Source organism: Haplochromis burtoni, unplaced genomic scaffold (assembly GCF_018398535.1).
Source record: "Haplochromis burtoni strain Fernald_Lab_line unplaced genomic scaffold, NCSU_Asbu1 Contig_55, whole genome shotgun sequence".
Taxonomy (NCBI): domain Eukaryota; kingdom Metazoa; phylum Chordata; class Actinopteri; order Cichliformes; family Cichlidae; genus Haplochromis; species Haplochromis burtoni.
The window spans coordinates 2,162,938-2,186,841 of NW_024582416.1; the positions used below are offsets into that span (position 1 = coordinate 2,162,938).

The 23,904-nt window shown below is 40.9% G+C and overlaps 1 protein-coding gene across 1 annotated transcript; it reads left to right on the plus strand.

Moving 5' to 3' along the window:
* Nucleotides 1-5,964: 5,964 nt before the first annotated feature.
* Nucleotides 5,965-15,697, plus strand: bsdc1 (BSD domain containing 1). Its single transcript, XM_005922281.2, has 11 exons — nt 5,965-6,027; nt 6,551-6,605; nt 9,120-9,236; nt 9,333-9,500; nt 10,597-10,651; nt 11,436-11,551; nt 11,639-11,707; nt 13,159-13,243; nt 13,327-13,806; nt 13,969-14,072; nt 14,179-15,697. Exons 1-11 carry the CDS (start codon nt 6,017-6,019, stop codon nt 14,206-14,208), a joined length of 1,290 nt encoding a protein of 429 aa, XP_005922343.1. The 5' UTR covers nt 5,965-6,016; the 3' UTR covers nt 14,209-15,697.
* Nucleotides 15,698-23,904: the final 8,207 nt, after the last annotated feature.

Below are 23,904 nucleotides of genomic sequence, written 5' to 3' on the forward strand. Positions count from 1 at the left end.
TTAATTAGAGCCCCGTTAGTCTGGCAACCCCAGCTAATTTGACCTCAGCTGTCTTTTTGTAGACTGAAATATAAAAAGTTATGATATAGAAAGTCATTTGCTCCAGGGATGCAAAACTGTATAATATATTTTGCAAAACAACACTCATAATTACTGCTGATAAGAAAAAAATTATAATCATCTATTTTGAAAGAAATATAAAATGATTTCTCTTCACTTTTTCCTCTCAGTTCAGTGCCATCACTTAAATGACTTCTAACTGATATTAATTTGTATTTTGAAGCTGTTAAATATATAACAAATAAACACACAAAAGTATTACATCATCCTTTGATGTAGCTGTAGACTGTTACACCAGTTAATGCATTTTATTTGGTGTAGTTGATCCAAATGAATGTTTAAATGGATGTTTCAAGCAATAATTGAAGCCTTAAACTCTGCTCTGCACTGAAAATGTTAAAAATACAGCACGTGTCACTTATGAACACAGCAGGTAAATCCCTGAAAACTCACTGCGCTGAAAACAGGTGAATAAAAACAGAATCAGTCAGTACCCAGCTTTTCTTTTTATTTGTACTTTAAAAGATTCATTTATAGGCATAAAATGTGATCATAGGGTGATTTTTTTCACATCTGCTTTAAGAAGATCCTTATTTTATATGAAAAATACAGAATATTTAAATGTATCTGATGAATGCAGAGAGGCAGAGCAATAAAAATTGACTTATAAACGTCATTAACTTTTTAAATAACAATACACGAGCCACTGTATTTAGTTACTCTCGGTCTGGATAATATATATAATTATATAATAATATATATATATATTATATATATATATATATATATATATAAATAATATATATATATATATAATAATATATATATATAATTAATAAGCCATGAAGCTATTTTGGAAGCCTTGAACTGAATATAAATTTTGATTATAAACACAGTTTATAATCTGGCAAAGACATATGGAGTCAAAAAAGACAGAAATATCTTTTAACAGCACAAAGGCTGCACTGATGTTATTACACCATGACCTTTTGTAGATGAAATGTAGACAGATGGATAAGTTAACCGCTTCAGATACTGATCAATAGTGGAGTACTTATCCCAACTTGGCTCAGGCCAACCTGCACTGACAGAGTTAATTAGGGGACTGAAAGACCCAATTAAGAGGAATGAGGGGCCGGACGGGGGACTTGTATTGGAGGACATACGCACACATTGTGCAGACTCTAGATAAAAGAGAACTTCAATTAAGGGAGAGCACACTTCCAGAAGCTTGATGCCTGTTCTTTTTACATTTTATGCTTAGTAAAGCCCAGCTCCCCACCACCACCCCTTTTCACTCAGAATACTGATGAGGGGAAAGCACAGCTGCTGGGGGTCAACACACATATGCAGTATGGTGTGCACATACGCTCACATGTATGCACACAGATGTACAGAGGAGGGAGATTGATGGGGGGACTCAGGCTGGAACTGCTTAATGCTGATTAGTCAACAACATAATGTCTGAAGAAGGAACACACCGGTCTGGATTTGATGGGTTTCATAAACAGCTTATTGGTTAAATTAGTGTTAATTAAAAGAGAAAAATCAGCATATTTTTAAATTATTACTTTCCTCCATGAAAGATCTGGGTTATAGTTTCTCATTGTCTCTCTGATGCACTTCTCCAAACTATGCTGTAAGATTGGTTGGCTGCTTTTGGTCACAACAGCAAGACTATTGTTTCCAAAAATGAGTGATGAGACCGTGTAACTGTCAATAAAAAATTATTTGTAGGTCAATTAAACCCTCCCTTAATCTGAAAATTTTAAATGGAAAGGTTGTGTAATACTTAGGAAAATAACTGGTGGAACATCTTTAAACTAGTCAGTAGGATATTAGGCTATTATTAAAAAAAAATACCATCCAAGAAAAGCAGAGATTTCCAGAAGTAAAGGTGAGGAAAGCTAAGCACTCTTGCCTGCATGCAAGGGGCAAGGCAAAAACCACTACTGAATGGCGTTGGCTTTTGGGTGGTGAACTAAGGACAGCCAGACTTGGAAATCACTCCACAGGCTCAGGAACACCAATAAGAACATACAAGTTTTTGCAGCATCCAAAAAAGCTGGAAAAGTATTAAAAAGGCCAAAAAAAAATAAAATAGGCCAAAAAAAAAAAAGATCCAGAAACAAAGCAGACTTGTACAAGCCAAAGCTCAGTGAAGATGAATTAAGTGGAAATCTGTCCTGTGTTCTCAGCAAACTTAAATTGCAGAAATCAGGAATGTACATCATGAATAATGACTCTTGAAGACTGTTTAAAAGCAGCATCCATGATGGTGTTTTGTTGCATTTGTTCACATTAACGTTGAACATTACATACAGGTTTGAGTGAGCTGCATAAATGGAAAGTGCATATTTCATCAATACAAAGCATTGTGGGCCCATGGTAAAAGAGCCTTGGCTGATCAGTTTGTTGGCTTCTGTTTGCCCACCTGCATTTAAAGGACTGAGCATAGATTCCCATTCAGATTAAGATCAGGGAAGTTTTCTGGCCATGGTTTCAAAATGTACTTGTCACGAATTATTACTTTTGCCCTGTGCCACGGTGATCCACCATGTTTCATAATGCATAAATTGTCACCAAACTGAAAGAAGTTGATCTTTCAGTATGTTTTTAGTTTCGTCAAAAAAGAAAGGCAGGTGTACAAGCAGAAGCTGTCACGGCTGCAGTGGCAGGCTGTGTGGAGGTAAGATAAGGACCCAATACGCAGGCACTGCTGATCTGAAGGAGCTTTATTATGGAGAGTGACATACAAACAAGAGTGAGGGCGGCAAGAAAGAGAACTAAGAAAGACTCTAAACTGGGAAAACTAATGAAACAAAACTGAAACCTGAATCCCCAGGAGGACACAAAGAGAGAAACTCAGCGCAATAACACGATGTGCTACAAGGATGTAACAGAGCATGGAGGAACACAGATGGACCAGTAACAAGCAGGAGAAAACACAGGGCTTATATACACACAGGAGCAATCAGGGAATGAGAAACAGGAGGGAGACACAGCTGGGGTAAATTATACATAACGAGACAAGGGGAAGCAAAATGAAACTCACTGCACGTAGGACTGGGAATATCAAAATAAAACAGGAAACAAGACACGATTCACAAAGACGCGGACTAGACACTGAGAGACAGACTGAAAGAATATGACACATGTGACACAAGGAAGATAGTGACTTAAACTAGAAACCAGGGCCCTATTTCAGGAAGCCGGTTTAGAGCAAACTCTGAGTAAGTATACCCTGAGTTAACGAAAACTCTGGGTTTTCGGTTTCACAAAGCGAGTTTAGATTAATTCTGAGTGAGTTACTATGACGACACACTCCGTGAAGCTAACCTGCCCCCTAGCAGGTTTACTTCAACTAACCCTGACTTCTCCGCCTCTTTGTCGGAAACCTGACTGTAGGAAGTGTCAGACATGGCGTGCCCCTTCCTTGAAGAGCCAGTAGATGTTGAAGCCCAAATTCTCCGCAGAGCTCTCCGCCGGGAGAGAGTGATTAGAGCGCGTTTGGACATTTTATCATTTCCTGATGATTTCCTGTGTGAACGTTACCGTTTTTCAGCACAATCTATAATTTATTTGAATAACATCCTCAGGCCTAATATTGCTCATGTGACACATTCTCTCAGTTCTGTACATATTATTTGTATTGCACTTCGGTTTTTTGCAAACGGGAGCTTTCTGTATAATATTGGTGACGCTGAGCACGTTTCCAAGGCTACCGTCTGTCGGGCAGTCAGGAATGTTACAGTTGCACTGAAACGTCTCCTGTACTCGTTTGTGGTGTTCCCCGGTCATAGACCCACAAGATTTATCAAAGAGGGATGCCACAAAATTGCAGGTATCAGGATGACAAAACTTAATTCATGATGTGGTGATACTTGAACTACTACTTAAATTTTACATTTATTTTCACGGTTCCCAGGCGTGATTGGCTGTATAGATGGCACTCACATTCCAATCATTGCTCCTTCAGTAAATGAAGGAGACTATGTGAACAGGAAGTCTTTCCACAGCATTAATGTACAGGTACATAGTTCCCTGTAGCATTTCAAACTAACAAATTATTTCATTATAGTAATGGATGCTAATTTGTGTTCTCTGCACTGTGAAGATCATATGTGATGCTGCCAACATTATCACAAATGTGGAAGCCAACTGCTCAGCCTCTGTGAGTGGTGGTGGTGGAGGACCCCCACCTGTTTTTCGGGCCTCCGCTTTTTTTTCTGTTGGCTATAACGGGTCACATTTGAGCATACAGAGTAAGCAAATATGTACTTGTAATGTGCTCAGATAATTTCAATAAGTGCTTACAGAAAGGAAATTAATGTAGCCTCTAACTGCAATTGATTTACAACAAACAGACCAAGCACTATGGCTCATAATACAATTACACCTTACCTGTTTGGACTATATTTTTATATTTCATTTTTACTTGCTGCCAGGAACGTTTGGGGCCTGTTGGGTTGCACCTGCGCTCACATCACATCACAAAATAAAATGTATAAAATAAAAATAAAATAACATATAAAAATAACGTGTTAAATGGGTGGAAATCCCTAGATCAATGTTTAAATTAACACTCACGCATTGACTCTGTCGGCTATGTTTTGCCATGCATGCTCCCTTTCTTTTGCAGCTGAGGCTGTGTTACTTTTTTCCGCAAAATTTGCATGTTATCGGCATATGCTGCCATCAGAATTTCGGCCTCAAGCGCTGTAAAATACATTGACCGCGCCTTCTTTCCCTCCGTCTCCATGGTGACTCGCTTAATCTGTGCTCCACTAATCAGGGCTTTATGTATCCTCGTGCGTGCGCTTAACTTGGGGTTAAAGCAACTCCGCGTTGACTGAACTAACTTGTTATCAGCCTTTCTGAAACCGAATATTCCGAGTTGGACAGTTCGGGGTTACTCAACCCTGAGTATCGTTTTTCACTCTGAGTTTTCTAAACCGGCTTCCTGAAATAGGGCCCTGAACAACAAATAACATCAAGAGAACAAAACAATGAATAACCAATAATCAGGAAATTAACTTAAACACAAAAAGCTGGAAAACACCCAGAGCAATGACAGTAGCCCATGTGATGAAGTGATATCAAATGATGGGGCAAGAATGGATTTCAATGAATCAGGGTTTGGCCCAGACTATGCTATCCAAGATGCCACAAAGAATTTCAGAAGTTACTTAAGAAATTGTTATGATTGTTCTTCACTAAATCATAGAAGCAAATAAAAACAATCTAATTTAAAAAATGCAGCAAACTTAATGAAACATAACTGTATTACTCAAATCCCAAACTCTTAAGTGCTTAGTCCTTTTTTTTTTTTTCAAACGTGGTGCTGGCAACAATATTAGCACTTTCCACTTTTGAAAATAATAATTTTGTTTAATTAACATTTCACGATGCTTTTTACTGTAAAACCACGGCTTAAAACATTTATAGTAACGGTAATTTACGTTAAACAGTTTCTGTCAACTTGTGATTTGATTCTGTGCTATTGTTTTTACCTCATTGTTGCAGGTACGCCGAAATACATCCATCCATCCATCCATTCGCTACCGCTTATCCTTTTCAGGGTCGCGGGGGGCTGCTGGAGCCAATCCCAGCTGTCATAGGGTGAGAGGCGGGGTACACCCTGGACAGGTCGCCAGTCTGTCGCAGGGCCGCCGAAATACATGCGAAGAAAAACTGATCATACGCGCTCCCGAACTGTTTGGTCCTCTGCAGCCACCGTAGACAGGACACAGAAACTAAAATAGTTGTTTATAAAACCAAACATTGGTTTTTAATGGGTTTATTTAATTGAGAATGTGATGTGGACATTGGTATGCTCTAGATGAGAAGTCATTAAAGTCTGTGTTTTCTTCTACTCTTTTTTTTTTTTTTTTTTTTTAAAGCCACGCTGTCGGGGTGAGAGTTCAGTAAATACTGATGATGTCATCGTGTGAAGATGGCTGAAGGGTGAGAGTGAAGTCGCAAATTATTTTAACTTTTACACTTTAATCTTACATAGAGCGACGGTGTCATGCATTTGTTTTATGTCTCATTGTGTCGTGTATCTAACCAGATATAGTGTGTTTACTTTGCGTTAACTCTAGCGTGTAAAGCTCTCGGAATCTTTTCAGGAAGTGCGTTTGTTTACCAAAACACAGCCTGGCTAGCGTTAGCATATGCTAGTTAGCTTTTGCTGTTTATCTTTTTAAATCACACAGTGAGAAACTCTGGGCTGTGTTGACTCATCATTTTTACGCTCAGTGATCATATTTAGCGTTGAAAATCACTTCGTGACTTATTAGAACATTTAATCTAGCAGAGCTGACGTTAGCTTACTCGTTATCTGTCAAAGCTGCGTGTGTTTCTGGAATCCTTGAGAATCTCAAACTCAGATCCTTTGATCGATTACGAACAGACTGTAAATGAAAAGCTTTGGTGCTGATTGTTAATATTTCCTCTTCTCTTTCTGGATTTATGTGCGTGGTCACAGAGAAGGCTGGTGGGGAGGCTGGCTGCAGCAGAGCTTCCAGGCCGTCAAAGACAAGGTAATGATGTCAAACCAAAAGACTTCCACATTATGACAGTTAGTAAGCCTTTGTTTATGTTAATGCTCAGGAATATTATGAAATACTTTGAGGTTTTAATAAAGAGGAAGAGCCAAAATACACCAGACAACACATTTTCATAGAGTCATTGCTGAGTAACAGTGCCAGCTGTTTCTCAGTTTTTCCTAGTGCCTTCAAGGGCACAGTCTTAAAGTGTTTTGAGGTTGGATGCTGATCCACAAAATAAATCTCAGTGGTATAAATGTGGAACTGTGTGGCAGAGAAATACGCATGTCACAAGCATCTGCTCTAAACCAGATTTTGGGCAAAGCATGTGGTTTCTTAGCACTACTGCAATTTTCAGAAGAATTATGTAAACCTGTTGCTTTCGCACTTTCTCTGGCATATTCTCCTCCAGAAACCCATTCAAATTCATGCCTCACAATTTAATGATTGAATCCTTTTTTATAACAAATAACCAAAGTTGAGTTTTTAGCAGAATAGACAGTTGTGGTCAGAATTTCCATCCATTTATCATGAATATTTTGGTAATTTTAGGCTTATAACGACTTCTTTAAACTGTTCTTTTTCCCAGGGTGGAGTGATTGTACAGCAAACAAGTGTTGGATGCACAAGTTTGAATTTATTTGGGATTTTCTCTAATCCACATGGGATCAAAAGTATACCCCCCAATAATATTTGGTTAAATGTCACTTAGAAAGTTACACCTTGACCAGATGCTTTTGGCACACATAGACAAGCTTCTGATAATTGCAGGTGGATATTTAACCACTCTTCTTGGTGGATTTAGTATAAATTGGTTGGTTTCTTGGTGTAGATCTGGCTTTTAACAACAGTCCACAAATTTTCAACATGGTGAGGGATTTTGGAAGCTCAAAGTTAGTCTGTTTTAGGCTATTTTGTTGTGTTTTTGGATCATTTTTTCTGTTGGAACAACCAGTTGTGTCCAAGCTTCAACCGTCAAGCTGCTGATTTGGAGAATTTGGAATTAGTTCTACGTCTTCATTATTCCATCTGCAATGCTACCACCACGCTTGACAGGCTGTTCCGGTTGAATACCTCATTGTTACTTCTCTAAACGTACCTCTTGTCATTGTGACCGAACAGCTCAATCTTTGTTTTGACACGCTTCACGGTATAGGTTTTGGAGGTGGGCCTCTTTTCTTGGTACCTCAGTCTATGGCGACGTAAAACTAGCTTTGCGATGGACAGTGACACTGAGGTTCCAGCAGTTCCCAGTTCATGGCAGGTTTGAGCATCTGAGCCTTGGTGGTTCTGGGTTGTTCTTGAATATGCTAATCAATTTTCACTCACCTGAAGATTACAGTTTGGGTCTTCTGGACACAAAGGAATGACTTTTACTTAAGTACAGTTGTTTGAACTGATGATCTTGGAGTCTGCAGTTGATTAGAAATGTCTCCAAGAGATCTTCCTGATTTGTGTGAATCTACAATTCTTCTTAGATCTTCACTGAGTTCTTTGGACTTTCCCATTGTTCTGAGTATTGGCCTTTCCAGTGACACCTACCAAACATTCCTAATGTTGGCAAAGAGAAACAATAATGATGACCAATGAAGTTAAACATGCATAGGACTTGTCAGATATTATAGAACCTTCTGCACCATTTATTTAAATGTATACAAACAGTCACTTAAATCTTTTAGCCTATATGGATACTTTTGGCCCTGTGCGGATTAGAGAAAGCCCCAAAATAAATTCAAAGTCATTAAAGCTGTATGGTGTACAATCGTTCCACCCTGGAAAATGAACAGTTCAAAGAAATCATTAAAGTCCCAAATTCCCTTGACATTCATTCCTGTCATGAGTGGATGTTGTTCACACCTTTACGAGTTGTAGTTATGTGCTCCACAGTTTCAGAACCACTAATGGATGTAACATGTTTTCAGTCTGTAAGCATCCATTTTGGCTCCTTCTAGCGCCTGTACTGTAAGTGGACAAGGAGACACTCAGCAGTACTTTTATTATGGTGCTTCACAAAAAAACCAAACTGTTGTCAACATTACCTGTTGGACAGGATGTGAGAGGAGAGATGAAGACAGGGGCACAGTTTTATAGAAGAAATGAGTTATATAAAGCAACAGGGTTGTGTCAGCCAGCATTTAAATGTCATATCAGTATACGTTTAAAAACTCACTTTACTGCAACAGTTTCAACAGTTTCTCCTTTTTCCTTAATAAAAAATGTTGCTGTAAAAGCTGAAGAAAAAAAACATGATCTTTTATTTTAAATTTCATACTCGGTAGCATTGTACCACCACTCAGTTTAGATCAACTCGGATACAAAAAGATGAAATGGTTCCAAATAAATGATTTCTTTAGAGTAATTAAACAAAAGGCCAACTCATATTTTTAAGAATTTTGCCACCGTCTTGGTGTATCGCCGCTTATGACTTTGATAGGCTGAAGCAGCAATTTCCTGAGAGATATGATAAGGTTGAATCTGGATTTTGATCTTTGTCCTTTTTCTTTACAGTCATCTGAAGCCTTAGAATTCATAAAGCGAGACCTGACTGAGTTCTCCACTGTGGTGCAGCATGATACAGCCTGCTCAATTGCAGCTACGGCCACTGCCGTCAGAAACAAACTTGCAGTAAGTATTAGGCTTTAACTGCGTCGTGTCTTTTATGAATATCTCCCAAATGCCTGCTTACATGCAGATCGATTGTGTATTTATTCTGCTTTTTAGGTGGAAGGTTCCTCTGAGACTACAGAAAAAGTGAAGAAGAGCCTCTCTAGTTTCTTAGGCGTAATATCAGACACGCTTGCTCCACCTCCTGATAAAACTATTGACTGTGATGTAATCACGCTGGTGGCAACACCAGCAGGAACCACAGAAGTTTATGACAGTTCAAAGGTGAGTATTAAAGTGTTTGTATTAGCACGCCCGTTAATTCATTAGTTAAAAATGGCTAAACGCACATGAGGTCCGAATGCATCATGCTGTTTGCACCTTTTCTCACTTGTTTAGGTCTAGGCATCAAAGGCTGTTTAATGGTTTTGGTAACAGTTGAGATTTTGGTTGAAATCTGCAGTTTCAGTTCTTCACAGGGCCTCATTATTGTTTCCTAAATCTGATGCTCACAGTACAGTCAAAGGAAACTTTTTTGTGACATTAGCTCTGAGAATAAAACAACAGGTTTTGAAGATCTAACAATGAGAACAGGACATGATACATGAGAGGAAAGACTTTGGACAACATCCTGACCTGACTCACCCAGCTGTTAATTATCCTTATGGAGGCCCAGCTCCACAAGCAGTGGGTGCAGTTGAGTTTACACTATCATTTTTGCTGAGACTGAACTTAGTATTTTTAATTTTGGTCTCTAGCTGGATGGAGGATCACTAACAGACGGAGTTGTTCTCCTTCAGACTAAATTATATTAACACTGAGAGACTCCCTAAATCCTGTTCTTAAATACTCCGGGCACAAGTATTACTGGAGCTGCATAGAGTGGCGTAAATTGATTGGAACACTATCATGATAATGTTCCCTTCAAGGGATTGTGGAGGGGAGAGATCCTCTGAATATTGACCTCTTTCTTGCCATTTTCCAATTCCTGCTATGTATCTACATCTCCACCCTCTCCTCTGCCTTTTGCCCATTTTCAACAAGTTTTGCTCCTGATAATGTTTTGGCCACTGTCATAGGGCTGTTTTGGAAATAGAAGTTACCACATATGGTGAATATAGACAGACTAAGGTTGCATGATACAGATAGACCTGGTAAATTAACTTGTTAAAGCTGGAGCACAGAATTTTGTGTGAGACGAAGAGAGAGCAAAAACCTTTTTGCTGGAAATCTTTGAAGAAAATGCTTCACGTTGCGTTTATCAAGTACAGAGTCCGTCTCCAGTTTTAGTCTCTGTTGTGTTATCAAACTGCAAAAGTGAGCACATGATGTGCATGTGGAAACGAAACGATCTCCATTCAGCGTTTGTTGTTTCCTGCAGGCACGTCTCTACAGTTTGCAGGCTGACCCAGCAACATACTGCAACGAGCCAGATGGTAAGAAAAATCATGATCAACTGGTTGATCTGTGAAGGTCTGCAACCGGTGTTCTGTTGCAGACATTTACAGTCGACACTTCATTAGGTACACCTTGCTATTGGGTTGGAGCCTCTTTAGCCTTCAGAACTCTTTGGAGCATAGATTCACACAAGTGCTGTAAACATTCCTCGCACGCTTTGGTCCATATTGACATAATAGCATCACATCAGCGTGATCCTGAGATGCTGTTGTGTATATATTTTTTTTGTAATGAGTTATCAGCTCAAAGCAGTCTGACCATTCTTCTCTGACCCCTGGCATCAACAGGACGTTCTCTCCCAGAGAAATTACACTTATTGGATATTTTCTCCTTTTTTGGGCCATTCTCCGTGAACTTTAGAGATGGTTGGATTGGAAAATCCCAGCAGATCAGCGTATTCTGAAATATTTATACCAGCCCATCTGGCACCAACAAACATGCCACATTTAAAGTCACTTAAATCCCCTTTGATCCCCATCCACGTCATTGGCTGATTAGATATTTGTAGTAAGAAGCATTTGAACAGATTTGCCTAACAAATTGGCTGCTGAGTGTGTTTTATTTGTTGACAGACGTATTGATGTAGTGTTTTGGTTACTTTGAATGTGTGTTTTGTTTTCTCTTATACCTCTGAGAGACCTGTATTTACCTTTTGTGGGGTCTATAAAATCTTTAGGCTATATATTGCAATCTTTTGATCAGATTTACTGGAGTCCTCCTTAAAATCATCTAAATAATGAAATGTTGTTTTTTCTTTGTCAGGCCCCCCTGAACAGTTTGAGAGCTGGCTGTCCACCTTCAGCCTGGAAGATAAGAAAGGCGAAATCTCTGAGCTTTTGGTCAACAGTCCCTCTATACGAGCGCTTTATACCAAAATGGTATCACTTGTTGCTCTCTTCGAACGTTTGCTCCTCGTCTCCTTTTGAATAAATAAAGAAGATAAGAACTTTGTCTCTTTTGTGCAGGTGCCAGCAGCCGTAGCACATTCTGAGTTCTGGCACAGATATTTCTACAAAGTCTTCCAGCTGGATCAGGTAAAGCTGCCGTTTCATATGATTTTCTTTTTTCCTATATACACATCTTTCATGCAACTTAAATATTTTGTCTTGGGTGCCACCTGCTGGCCAGTTTTTGGACTTTTCTAGGAGGTTTACCAACGTGCTCAAACAGCAACCTTAAAATGAGCCACATACACAAAGAACTATTGAATGAAATTTTCTTTTCCAAATGTGAAAGCTAATCCAGTAACACGGTCTGTGTTTGGTCGGGAGGATATTTGTGGTGTTTTCTTGTCATTATGATTTCTTCACACTGACACGAACTCACAGGAGACGAGATTTGCTGAATAACAGCAGCACTCCCGTTGGTGCCTCTTTGTATTCTTTCTGCACGTTGCTCTCAGTGTGAAATAGGAATTATGCTTTTAACGCCTAATTACCCCGTGTGCATTTCTATTATGATGTTTGTTTGTTTTTTTTCCCCAAACGGAGAAGACGTTCTCCTCTTCCCATTAAAGTTGTTATTCAACACATTATTATGGAAATAAAGGCTGCGGCAGTAAAGAGTACTTTTATGTATAAAACACAATAATTTATTTATGAGAGTCTCTAACATTAGAGCAGATTGTTGATTGCAGTTTTCTCAAAAATTGCACATCCAAACTGTTTTAAAGACATTTGCAAAAGGAAGGCAAATGCAATCAGTACATTAAAAATTAAATCATGTCTGATTATGTTGGAGCCAATGTGAGTTTTAAATCATCAGAGCAATACAAACTTTAAGCTGGTCACAGTTTTACACTAAGTACAAGTCCTGTTTGAGGTTTATTAGGTTAAAGTTGAGTTTAAGGTTAAACTAAAGAACTGGTACTTGGCTGTGTTCATGTGATTGAATGTCCTCGGGTTTGTCACTGATGGTGAAACATGAGATCTGCTCATCTGAACAACCCCAAACTCAGCTGATGCTCATCAGTTAGCTACGCTGCATTAATAAACTGAATGGTCACATCAGACATATATCGGCTAATCAGCGCTAAGTAATTACTAGAATTTAACTTAGCAAATAGCACCTGAAACACAAACTTCTTGTATGGTCTGAACTGCACAGCCGTAAGATTAATCAGATACGTCCATTAAAAAGATCTGAAAAGGGTTAGGGGTTAGCTGTCGATCAAAGAGGCTTTCCTCTTTTTCTTTTTCTTTTTTCTTTTTTTTTTTTAATGAAGGGAACATTCATTTTTTGTGCCAGCTTCTAAATGCTGCTTTTTAATGCTCTAAAGCTGAGATGCTTTGGGGGCCAATGTACTTTTGGAGCCTCAGATGGCGATTAGAAGAACTGTAGATGGTGGCAGTTGACACTGGCTCTGTTTTTTGGGATGGATGGATGCTGCTTGGGACAGACATATAAAGACTTGTTGAATTTTCAATGGGTCTATGATTCACAGATATTGAGACTATAGAAGCTTTTGTTTTTCTGTGTTATCTAGGAGGAGGCGAGGAGGTTGGCGCTGAAGCAGAGAGCAGAGCAAAGTGCGCACACAGAGACGCTGGGCTGGGAGGAAGAGGAGGAGGGTATGTTCGGGAGATTTAATGGTTATCTGCCAGCTTTGCTTTGAAACACTTTCACTCACACTGGCTCCTGCGTTTATTGTCAGATGACTTCCTTGGTGCCACGTCGTCATCTCAACTCAACCTCACGCCCCCGTTGGACAGCAGCAACCTAACAGTTCCTACAGGGGCCGCTGTGCTGAGTCCCGTTCTGTCTCCAAGCGAAGAGCGTGAAACCACCTACTCGGTCAGCAGCGACAGCGTCAGTCTGCCAACTCAGGTAGAAGTGCGGCCAGAGCCCGTAACCGCAGAGCTGGCAGAGAAACTGACAGAGAAACTGACAGAGGCCAGCTTGGAGGATGTTGTAAACAAGACGCAAGACGAGCAGAGGCCCGGAAACAGTGACTTACCTCCTGAAGCTCAAGTGGAGGCCGTTACCCAGCCCGAGGTCACAGCTGACGGGGTGTCAGCGCGAGCCCCGGCCTCAAAACCGGAAAACTCAAAAGAAGATGGACCACAGGACCTGAGAGTTTTTGAGCTCAACTCTGACAGCGGGAAGTCTACGCCCTCCAAGAACGGCAAGAAAGGTGCGATGACCTGAGGCAGTTGGTCTTACTGTTCCAGTTGAATCGAAACAGGATTAGGTTCAGGGATGTGTTTATGAGTTTTCCACTTAATAGGCTTAGAAGAAGCTGCAGAGTCAAGGTCATAAAGTCCCAACTTGTTGTGTCTCTCTCCTCCATCTCCAGGCTCGAGCACCGATGTGAGCGAGGACTGGGAGAAAGACTTTGACCTGGACATGACGGAAGAAGAGGTCCAGATGGCTCTCTCTAAAATCGAAGCATCTGGAGAGGTTTGTGGAGTTTTTTTTTTGTTTGTTTTTTTTATGGGGGGATCTATATGAATAATTCATGTTGTGTACATTCTGCTCACTTTTTTTCCCCTCCTCCTCTCACCAGCTGGATGAAGACTGGGAGAACTGGGAGTGAGTGCCTCGGCTACACGAACCCCGTCCCGCCATTAAAGCTAGTTCTCTGCAGACGAACCATGCTTAATGTGTTTTAACTCTTTGTCCACTCTGTCACCATGTCATGATTGTCAGTGGGGGGTTTTTTTCTGGCGGGTTTGGACCATATTGGTAAACCTGTTGAAAAGCGCAACGGGAAGACCAAGGCAATACGAATTAGAGTGCTCTGTCAGCTGTAGGCCTCTAGCGAGGGAAATGACTCTTGGCTATTTCTTGGAGTAACTTCTCACTTTAGAGAGTGTATGACACTAGCGTAGGACAGGTTGTAATCATTCTGACCTTAAAGCTCGAGGGCGAGTCGGAATGTGAAGGGTTTCACTGCAGCAGCCGGGGAGGAGCTGTTTCTCTTTACTTTATCACATAAAATTCATCTTGTATATGTTGCGAGTGTATTTCCAGGCGATGACTTAAATGCTGGCTGCGAAATAGCCATAAACTGTAATGCTGCTTGTCTCCTTTCTAAGATGAAACACTTTAAACCTGACTTTTTCTTCTTTTTTTTTTTCCTATTTGAGTGATCATGAATGATGACACTTTTCTTTCTCATCTGTTTTACGCAAGTGAATCTTCAAAATGTAAAAAATATTTTGGCCTTTTTTCGTTTCCTTCAGATTGTTTTTCATTTTGGACTCACTCCCGACGCTTGGTGTACGGCCTTGTAAAACACACAGTAGTGTGATGATGTAATCCAAATGTTTTTGTGACACCATCTGAAACACAACCAGCTGACGTGTCGTTATTTCCTCTCTCCTCGTCGCGTGATTGATTCAGATATACAAGATTTGTGTTGGTGTCTGTCATTTTCAAGTAATTATAAGTTGTTTATCTGTTTGTCATATGTGGGTAGAGGGAGTTTGTTAAGAGAACAGTCACAGTTGACCCAATAAAGAGAGTTCAGACCGGTTCTGGTATTGTGATTCCAGATGCTTTGGTTTGAATTTGAGGAAAGCTCGCAGGTTCAGTCAGAACAACAATCCTATGATTTTTTTTTTTTTTCTTTTTTTTTGTTTGTCTTTGTTGGTCCATCGTCAGAACAAAATGGCTCAGCAGGCAGTGTGCCAAGTAGAAGAAAGGGTGAAGTGAGCACGCTCCACGCTTTTCCAATTTCCTTATCCATCATCTGTAACGTATTGAGGAAAAATAAGCCTAGAGGTGTAATATTTATACTACAAGAAATGCTTAATTATTGTATTATGTGCTTTAGATTGCATGTCTGTGCAATAACATTATGCAAAACATTGTGCAGATGGTCACTGTTGAGTTGTATGTTTAGTTTCGTTTTGGCTGTTCTTCAGGTTTTGACGATGTGTTGCATGTATATAACTCGGCTGCGTGTTCCCTTCAATCACACGTTGAACTAATCAGAGCTGTCGACTTCTTTTTGTTTAACGTCAGTTATTTCACTTTATTTTCCAGGTGATCTCTGTCATTAAAGGATTCATGGCTAACGAGCTCCGTGTCTTGCTTAACGGCATACTGGAGGACGACAAGAAAAACGTTTAAAATGCACAATATGTGGAGATACTTTTAAGTTTCCACTAGAATTTTGCAGTTTAATTTGTAAAAATTTGGCTACTACAAAAGTACTTATATTAGTGTCTTTGTCAGGACAAATTTGAATTTAAGATGAAAAAATCAAAAATGATGCAAAAAGCTGTGAAACTACTTCTAGAGGTTTAAATGTACGTCTGTTCATACATTCACTGCCTACATAATTAGGTGCACTTTGCTGGTAGAGGCAGGCTGTGGTGTTCAAATGATGTTTGGTACCAAAGTCCCCACAACGTTAAACCAACATCAGAAGCCTGAGTTGTTAATAGCAGGCAGGGTGGACGTTTACACCAAATTGTGACTCTACCATCTGAAATTCACAGCAGAAACTGAGACTCATCAGACCACGCAACATTTTTCTAATCTCTGGTCCAGTTTTGGTGAGTCTGTGAGTTTTAGCATCACTTTCCTGCTCAGAGCTGACAGGACTAGCAACCAGTGATACTCGCATGCAGACCTTGGGTGTAACGAGTGGTTATTTGAGTTACTGTTATCTTCCTATCAACTCAAGGCCTCTGACCTCTGACATCAACAAGGCAACCGCTTGATATTTTCTCTGTTTTCAGACCAACCCCAGAGTTGGTTGTGTGGGAAAATCCCAGCACATTAGCAGATAGGTTCGACCTCTTTCACTGTACTTTTTTCTAATCTTTTTTGGTCCAAGTTCTTTGGCCGTTATTTAAAGAAATGCGTAATATTAAGACGTACAGAGGTATGGAGAAATAATTAAAGCTTCCTAATAACACCTGAGAGTTGCAGGTATGTTTGAGCAGGTGTTCTTACTCTGAGGAATAACGGAGCCATCTGTGGACTTTACAGAAGATGTGAAAATAAGAATACAAATGACTGAATGTGAACTCAAAGAATGTGAACTCAAAGATGTCTAAAAATTGGAGGAAAACATGGGTGAAAAATGATCACAAATTTGAATGTGGCTGGTAAATTATTTCATATTTAGCCTTTAGGGTTGGAAAACCTTCAGTTCTGGCATATATGCTACAGCAAGAGCATATGTTTGCACCGACCAGCCCTGCCACCTGATGGCGCTGTTGCTCCATTTAGACAGTTTTAGTCACAAGCTGCCACTCCTTTTCTTTCAGCTGCAGCATCCATCTCACACACGGATCAGCCACGTTTCAGACACACACCGATGTTTTTATCATCAGTTGCATTAGTAGTTTTCCTTCTTGCATTTTTCACACACAGTCTCATCTAATTTGACACCCTCCCCCTTCCCGGATTCCCCGAGGGGGCTGTCAGTGAAACGCTTTGGTGGGTGCTTGTGGTGGCATCTGCTGGGCTAATGTAGGTCACAGTGGAGGGACACCTGTACAGCGTGCTGCCTCTGCAACATGGATGCTGTCTGAAAAGATGGCTACTGTCTGCCTGTGTCTGTATGGTGGGTGTGGTCATGGTGGGGAACTGGTGATGAATCTCCATTTCAGATTTTCAGCATGGATAAACACAACCTTGAACCTTGGTCTCCTGCGGCTGTGTTGATGGATATAATAAAGAAAGATTAGGCAAATCACATTCAGCTCTTTATAGCAGGAGGGGCCATACATGAATGACCCTAGATGTGTGTTTGTGGTGCTTACAGCTGGCTCCCAAGGACAGAGTCACCTAAAAGACTTGAACATGTTTACCTGCCTATTTCTTTTATATTATTATTATTAATAACGATGCTGTTTTATGCTGAAACCAGCAGACTCACAGCGCTGTGGTAATGGGTTGTGCATATGCTGCCCTAACTGGACCTCAAATAACACAGAGTCCATATACATCACATTCTTTCGTACCCTGTTCCCACTCAGAGGCCTTAGTCAGCAGAAAGGCTGTAAAAGAATTTCCTGTCGAAGCCCACTGCTCCCTGCGCCTGGAGTTGCATGCGTGTGTGCTTTGCATTAACGCCGCCTTTCAACAGTGTCATGTAAAGATCATTTTAATAGTGTGTGGGGGAGAGAGGGGTGGGGGGGAGGCAATCAGAGTGGAGAAAGAAATATTCCCCTCCTGAGGATCTCTGCAGCGCCTCCCCCCCGGTAATCCATCCTTCACCAAACTCTTCCTGCTTCTCTTTCTGGCTCTTTGACTTTCTCTCGCTCCCATCCACGGCCACATAGACACTAACCGGGTCCCGCACGTAGACCTCGATTCTCCAGCAGAAAAATGCATAGAGAGTCAGGGTGAGGTCATTGTCTTGAGAGCGAGTATTATTCTCGACACCCTAAAGGGAGAAACCCTGTAACCCCCTCTGCCTTTCAGTAAGCACAAAAGACTCCCTTTGAGGGAGGAGGCCGTATGGAATGTGTTACCAGGGTTTTCTATAACGTCCGGCCTCCAGATTCACACCCGTTCACCCCTGCATCTTTGTGCTGTCATGCAAGATGTGCGTGTTTTGAAGGTTTGATTAAATTCTACATCCATTAAGGTTCAAAACTAGCATTACATAAACTTTCACAGTAACTCTGCAAACTACATGTCTAACATACATTAGTCTCCTCCCTTCCAAAAACAGAGAAAATGCAGCCACCATGCAAAGATCTGATCCATCCCTGAGTCTTGTGGGGGAAAAGAAGAAGGAGAAAAAAAGGCTTCTAAAGGACTCTTGAGATGCCTCTAGATTTTTCCATGACAAACCATCGCCTTTCCCAATGCTGAGCGGTGGGAACTGGCTACTTTGTTTGTGCAAAGCGGTGTCTGGGAGGAATGCAGGGTTTAGTCCGGGAGGGGACAGTTGGGGGAAAGTATGATAACTCCCACTCCATTCAGATTTATGGTGAAGACAGAGGGGCTCCTCTGGATGCATGTCAGGGGACCAGCAGCGCACCGCCCCTCTTCTCCCGGCCTGCCAAAGCAAATGTTTAGTCGAAACCCCCTGGCTATTCTTTACATCCTCTGCTGTCTTTCTCTCCCTCTCTCTGCCACAGTATGGGAATGTTAACAGCAGTTTTCCTGTAAAGGTTTTATTCTGCACACTTTGTGTGAGCAGGAACTTTGAAACCTGAGTATACTTCAAATTTCGATATGATTTTGTTTTTTTTTAAATGTGGAATCTGCCCAGTTCTGCACACATAATCCTGCAGTTCAAGATGATTCAGATTTCTAAAAGACCTTTAGCTTTTAAAGGTCATTTTCATTTCATATTAGTTTGATATTTAGGATACCGGCTCCTTAGTTTTGCTGCAGATATCTTCATATCTGTATGCCAAAAACTGAGCTACAGGCAGCAGTGAGTTAGCTCAGTGTAGCTTGAAGGTTGGAAGATGGGAAATACACTGGGGGAACTGCATGAACTCTTTGGAATTTTAAGGTTAACAATCATCCAGCCTCTGAAAGCCACAGATTACAAACAAGGTTGGGAATAAATATTTAAATGTGGGCCTCGCTGCACTATATTCCTGAAAATGTTGAACTGGAACCTGATTTACCTTCTGTGTGTTTTCCTCAAATAAAGACATTTTCATGATAAAACGATGCAAAAATAGAGACAGACTGACTCAGAAATATTCAGAGCACAGGAAAGTAAGTGTTTTAGAGAACCACTGACTCTCTGCTGAATGCTTTCACAGCTCAAATGATTCTTACGTCCATGCCTGCTTTATTGTTTTACTACATAAAATTGCATATTTTATTTGGTAGAAGAAAATGTCCAATTTCTGAAATCTACCAAAACCCAGTAGACAAACTACTTCTTGCTTCACTCTATGAGGATTTATTTCTCAGACCTGACAGTGCTCCTGTTTCTTCTCCATCCTCAGGTAAACTCTCAGTGACAATTAAGCTGAGGTTAGCGTGTCCCTTTGAGTGGGCATGTGAACCTGCTTGAATGATCACAGTAATATCTTATCACTCTAATCTGTTCACAGAGTCTTTCCTTACACTGTCATCTACTCAGTGGGTTAAAAAAACCTTCTTTGTTTAACAGCTTACTGAGCACAGTGTATAATGTGTGAGTCACTTCACAGCAGAGTGAGACTTTTATGAAAGTTTTAAAAATCCTTTAAAACCCATCTGTTCCCCGCTGAGCCGGGCAGACACAATAGCCCACAAGTCTCCACCTGTGACTCAACTGTGCTCATTTTATCCTCTTCTCCAATTCTTTTTAACAACCAGACCAACAACTCTGAATGTCCTGTTCCTTCCCCTCCATTCTGCCCTCCACCACCTCCTCCTCTTTTCATTACTGTCCCATTCATTCAGTCATCCGTTTTATTCTCAGGCTTCTCCACTGCTCCGGGACACCAACGGACCCATTCATCTTTCTCTCACTGTCTCTCTCCTTTCCTCCCTGCCTCCCACCATCCCTGGTCTAATCACAGGACCACACACTCCCTCATCTCATCTGATGTCTGGTAATTGAAGGTGAGATTGTTTTTGTGGTGGAGGAGAGTTGAGGCGCAGCCGAATTTGACTGTCTGCACCATGCAAATTAGACTGTCAAAACTTCACGGAAGTCTCCATTATTCTATGAATATAAGCCGGCGCTAGCTAGGCTGTTACATAAATCTGCCTTGTAAATTGCTGAAACCAGGAGGGAAGCTGGTGCACAGTGTTCTCTTGAGATAAGACAAACTGAGGACTCATAAGGACTCCTGCTGGTCTGAAACTTCACCCTTATAATAGACAGAACAGTGATTTTAATGTTTTTTATCCTTTACTGTTTGCAGATTCAACCAACATGCCTTTAGAGGCGGTGAAACCGGTTGGTTAATCAGGTTTTTTGTGTTCTGTAAGTCAGTCTATTCATATGAGCACATATGAAGTGTCAAAACCAGGAAACATACAGTTACAGTAAGTCTAAGTTTGGATAATCAACAGTTTTTCTAATTTTGCCAGTACAGTGAATTTTAAATCAAACAATAAAGATGGAAGTGCAAACTTTCAGCTGCAATCTAACTGTTTCAGAATTACAGCTATTTCTATACACAGTCCTTCATTTTCAGAGACTCAAACGTAACTGGACCAACGAAAATAATCCTAAATATAAGAGTTCTTTTTAATACTCGGGTAATAATCCTTTGCGATTATGAGTGTCTGATATCCATAACCATGGACATCACCGAATGCTGTGTTTCCTCGTGGAAACGCTCTGCCAGGCCTTCAGTGCAGCCACCTTTTTGTTGCGTCTTGTTTGTGGGCCTCTGCCTTCAGCTTTTGAAAAGCTGCTCTGTTGGGTTCAGGTCAGGTGGCCATTGAACAATTTCCCATTTCTCTGTCTCGAGAAACTCTTGGGTTCCTTTCGCAGATTGCTTTGGGCCATTTGCACTCTGAAGCGCAGGCCAATCATTTTTGCAGGATTTGGTTGAATCCAAGCAGCCCCGAATACTTCACAGTTCATACTTCTGCTTCTATCAGCAGTCACATCATCAATAAACACCAGTGGCACGGTTCCACTAGCAGCCATACGTGCACATGCCATAACATTGCCTCTGCGATGTTTGACAGTTTATGTGGTATGCTCTGGATCATGAGCTGCTCCTTCTCTTGGTACAAGTTTGGTTTCTGTCCAGAGGATGTTTTTCACGGCCGAGCAGACTGTTAGATGTTTTATGGTCGTTCTTGTGTGTAACTGGGGGTTTGCACCTTGTTGTAAACCCTCCTGCAGGTTTAAAAGGTTTGGTTTGTAGAAACACACTGCATTGGCTCTCAGTTGTGAGGTGTAACACTTGATTAAAAAAAAAGATTAGAAGTATTTACACCAACCTGTTCATTTCATCAGGTTTTAGCGAACGTGAGGGTAGGTTGAGCTTGTGGGTGAAACTTTATGCTGATCACAGTTTCTTCTGCAGTTTGCACTTTCGTTTTTATGCAGTTTGTGTATTTGTCAGTGATGTTTCTCAGCACTAATGTTTGTGCAGTGTGGTAACTGAATAAGGCAGAACAAACCGATCAACTCCATCTTATCCCTTTTGTGCCTGTCATCAGTTTCTCTTGTGTTTCGCCTGCTGTGGCTCGTTTGTCTGTGTCACCTCTGTATGAAGACATCTCTTGATGTTGGACCTTGACAATGAATGTGCTTAACCATGGAAATACATCTGTCATCATGCACCTTAGTTCTCTTCTGTGATCTTTCAGGCCTTGTGGTGTTGCTGAGCTGGTCAGAATGGACGTTGCTGTCGATTTGACCACTTCTGTCTTTACTCAGATTTAGTCTTTCAGGTTAAAACCCCTGAGACGTTTCGAGGGGTCCAAACAAACATTTATGCACAGGAAATTCTTGCTATGTTTGATATTGTAAAAAAATGTTATAATGTAAATTTAACACTTTCAATAAGCCATGCATGCTTTCTGTCTCTCTGAGCTCTTTATTTAGGTTTTCTGCCTTTCACTTGTACTGACTTGAACTTTAGACTTCCTACTGAGAGGTCCTGTGAACAGCTACCAAATGCAAGTTTAACACTTGGGAAATAGCAGAGATGTGTAGAAATAGAGACAATCTCAGAGGTATGTGCTTTTTGTGTGTAAAGTAAGAAGGAACACGACAAGCCCGTTATATAGCATCCTCGGATAATCCTAATCCTAGCCTGCTGTTGTGTCCAATGTCAAGTCCTGTGGCAAAAGTCATTTCTAGGTCTGGGCTTAGCCTTGAAAAGGAATTTTTTTTAAAAAAAGGAGGAGAAACTGTTGGTTTGCATGCTGCCGAAGCTGCTGCTGGCCCGCCAAACCTGCTGATCCTAGTGCTGCGGCCGCTGGAGGACCCTCTTCCTCCTCCTCTGTCCCAATCCCAGTCCAGGGGATCTGACAGACACTGTGAGAGTGCCATCTGCCCTTTGACAAGATTACACAGTGCACTGGGCCAAGAAATCCACCAGCACAGCAGATTAAATATGAAATATAGGGCAGGAATAGTTGTGCTGCTGCATGTCTAGATTTAGTTGTACCACGTCCATGATGGTGCTATTAAAACACTTTTATTCATGTCTCCACTTCAGTCTTTCAGTATTTTGTGTGTCATTGTGTGTGTGTGTGTGTGTGTGTGTGTGTGTGTATCTAAATTCACACCTGAACCTCTTGTCTCCTGTTTTTTAATTCTAATAAATGCAGTCCACCTTTGTGCTGTTTATTTACTAAAGTCGTTGGTAGTTAATTTCCCCCAGAAATGGAAGCTGAGAGAGAGAAAAAAAAGAAAACAAATCAAGAGACAACTGAGAGCGAGCAAAGACAACCACTTTGCCTGAAAATGGTTACTATAGAAACTGTGCCTTTCTTTCCTCTCCCCTGGTCCATTTGGAGTCGCACATTTTTGTTTAACACTGGGTGCAAATTAGCACCACCCATCCTCCTGTAGTCTGCAATCCTGTTGGTGTTGCCGTAGTTGTTATATACTGTAATTGTTAGATATGCCAGCCTCAATTAGTAGGAAAAAGAATCCTGTTCCATAATCAGTATTACAGTCCCAGTTATGAGACTCCTTGCAGGAAGTCCAAAGAGCCATCGCTATAGCTCACTTGCAAAGAATTCCACAACCGACGTTTGTGTTTTTCCTCTTTGCTGTATGAATGAACAACCTCGTCAAACTCTGAATGTGCCTGGAGAAAGAGGGTTGTGGGAGGCTTTTTGGCTGCCTGAGAACGAGCTTTCTTCACTTCCCTTGGAACAATCCAGATCCACACAACCATAACCCTCACAGTCGGAGCCCTACGGCTCGACACACGATCGGGGTCAGAGCAATGCAAATGCAATGCAAAGCAGTGTGAGTGCACGCATCCTTTTTAATGTCTCATGCCTGGTGAGTGAGTGAGACCGCTCTGATTTGCAAAGCTAATGCTATGCATCACATCACAAAAACAATGGAAAAGTTTTATGCTCTAAGTTTTTTTGTTATTATTATTATTATTGTGGTTTCTTCCCCGGGCATGAATGATGTTTTTGTTCTGCTTTTTATATTTTTCTGGACTTTTATCTTGCTGTACATCGCATTTCTACTCTTCTTTCACACCCCTTCATCCGGTCCCTCTCCCCGCTACATTACCTCTGGCTCTTTAGGTCTGGATGCCAAGCTGTTTTCTCTGAGTGCCCATTTATAGATTACTCTCCAAGAAATCATGTGGCACAATTGAATTACCACTGCTTACAGAGGCCTCTATTACTGCTGAGGCATCTGGAG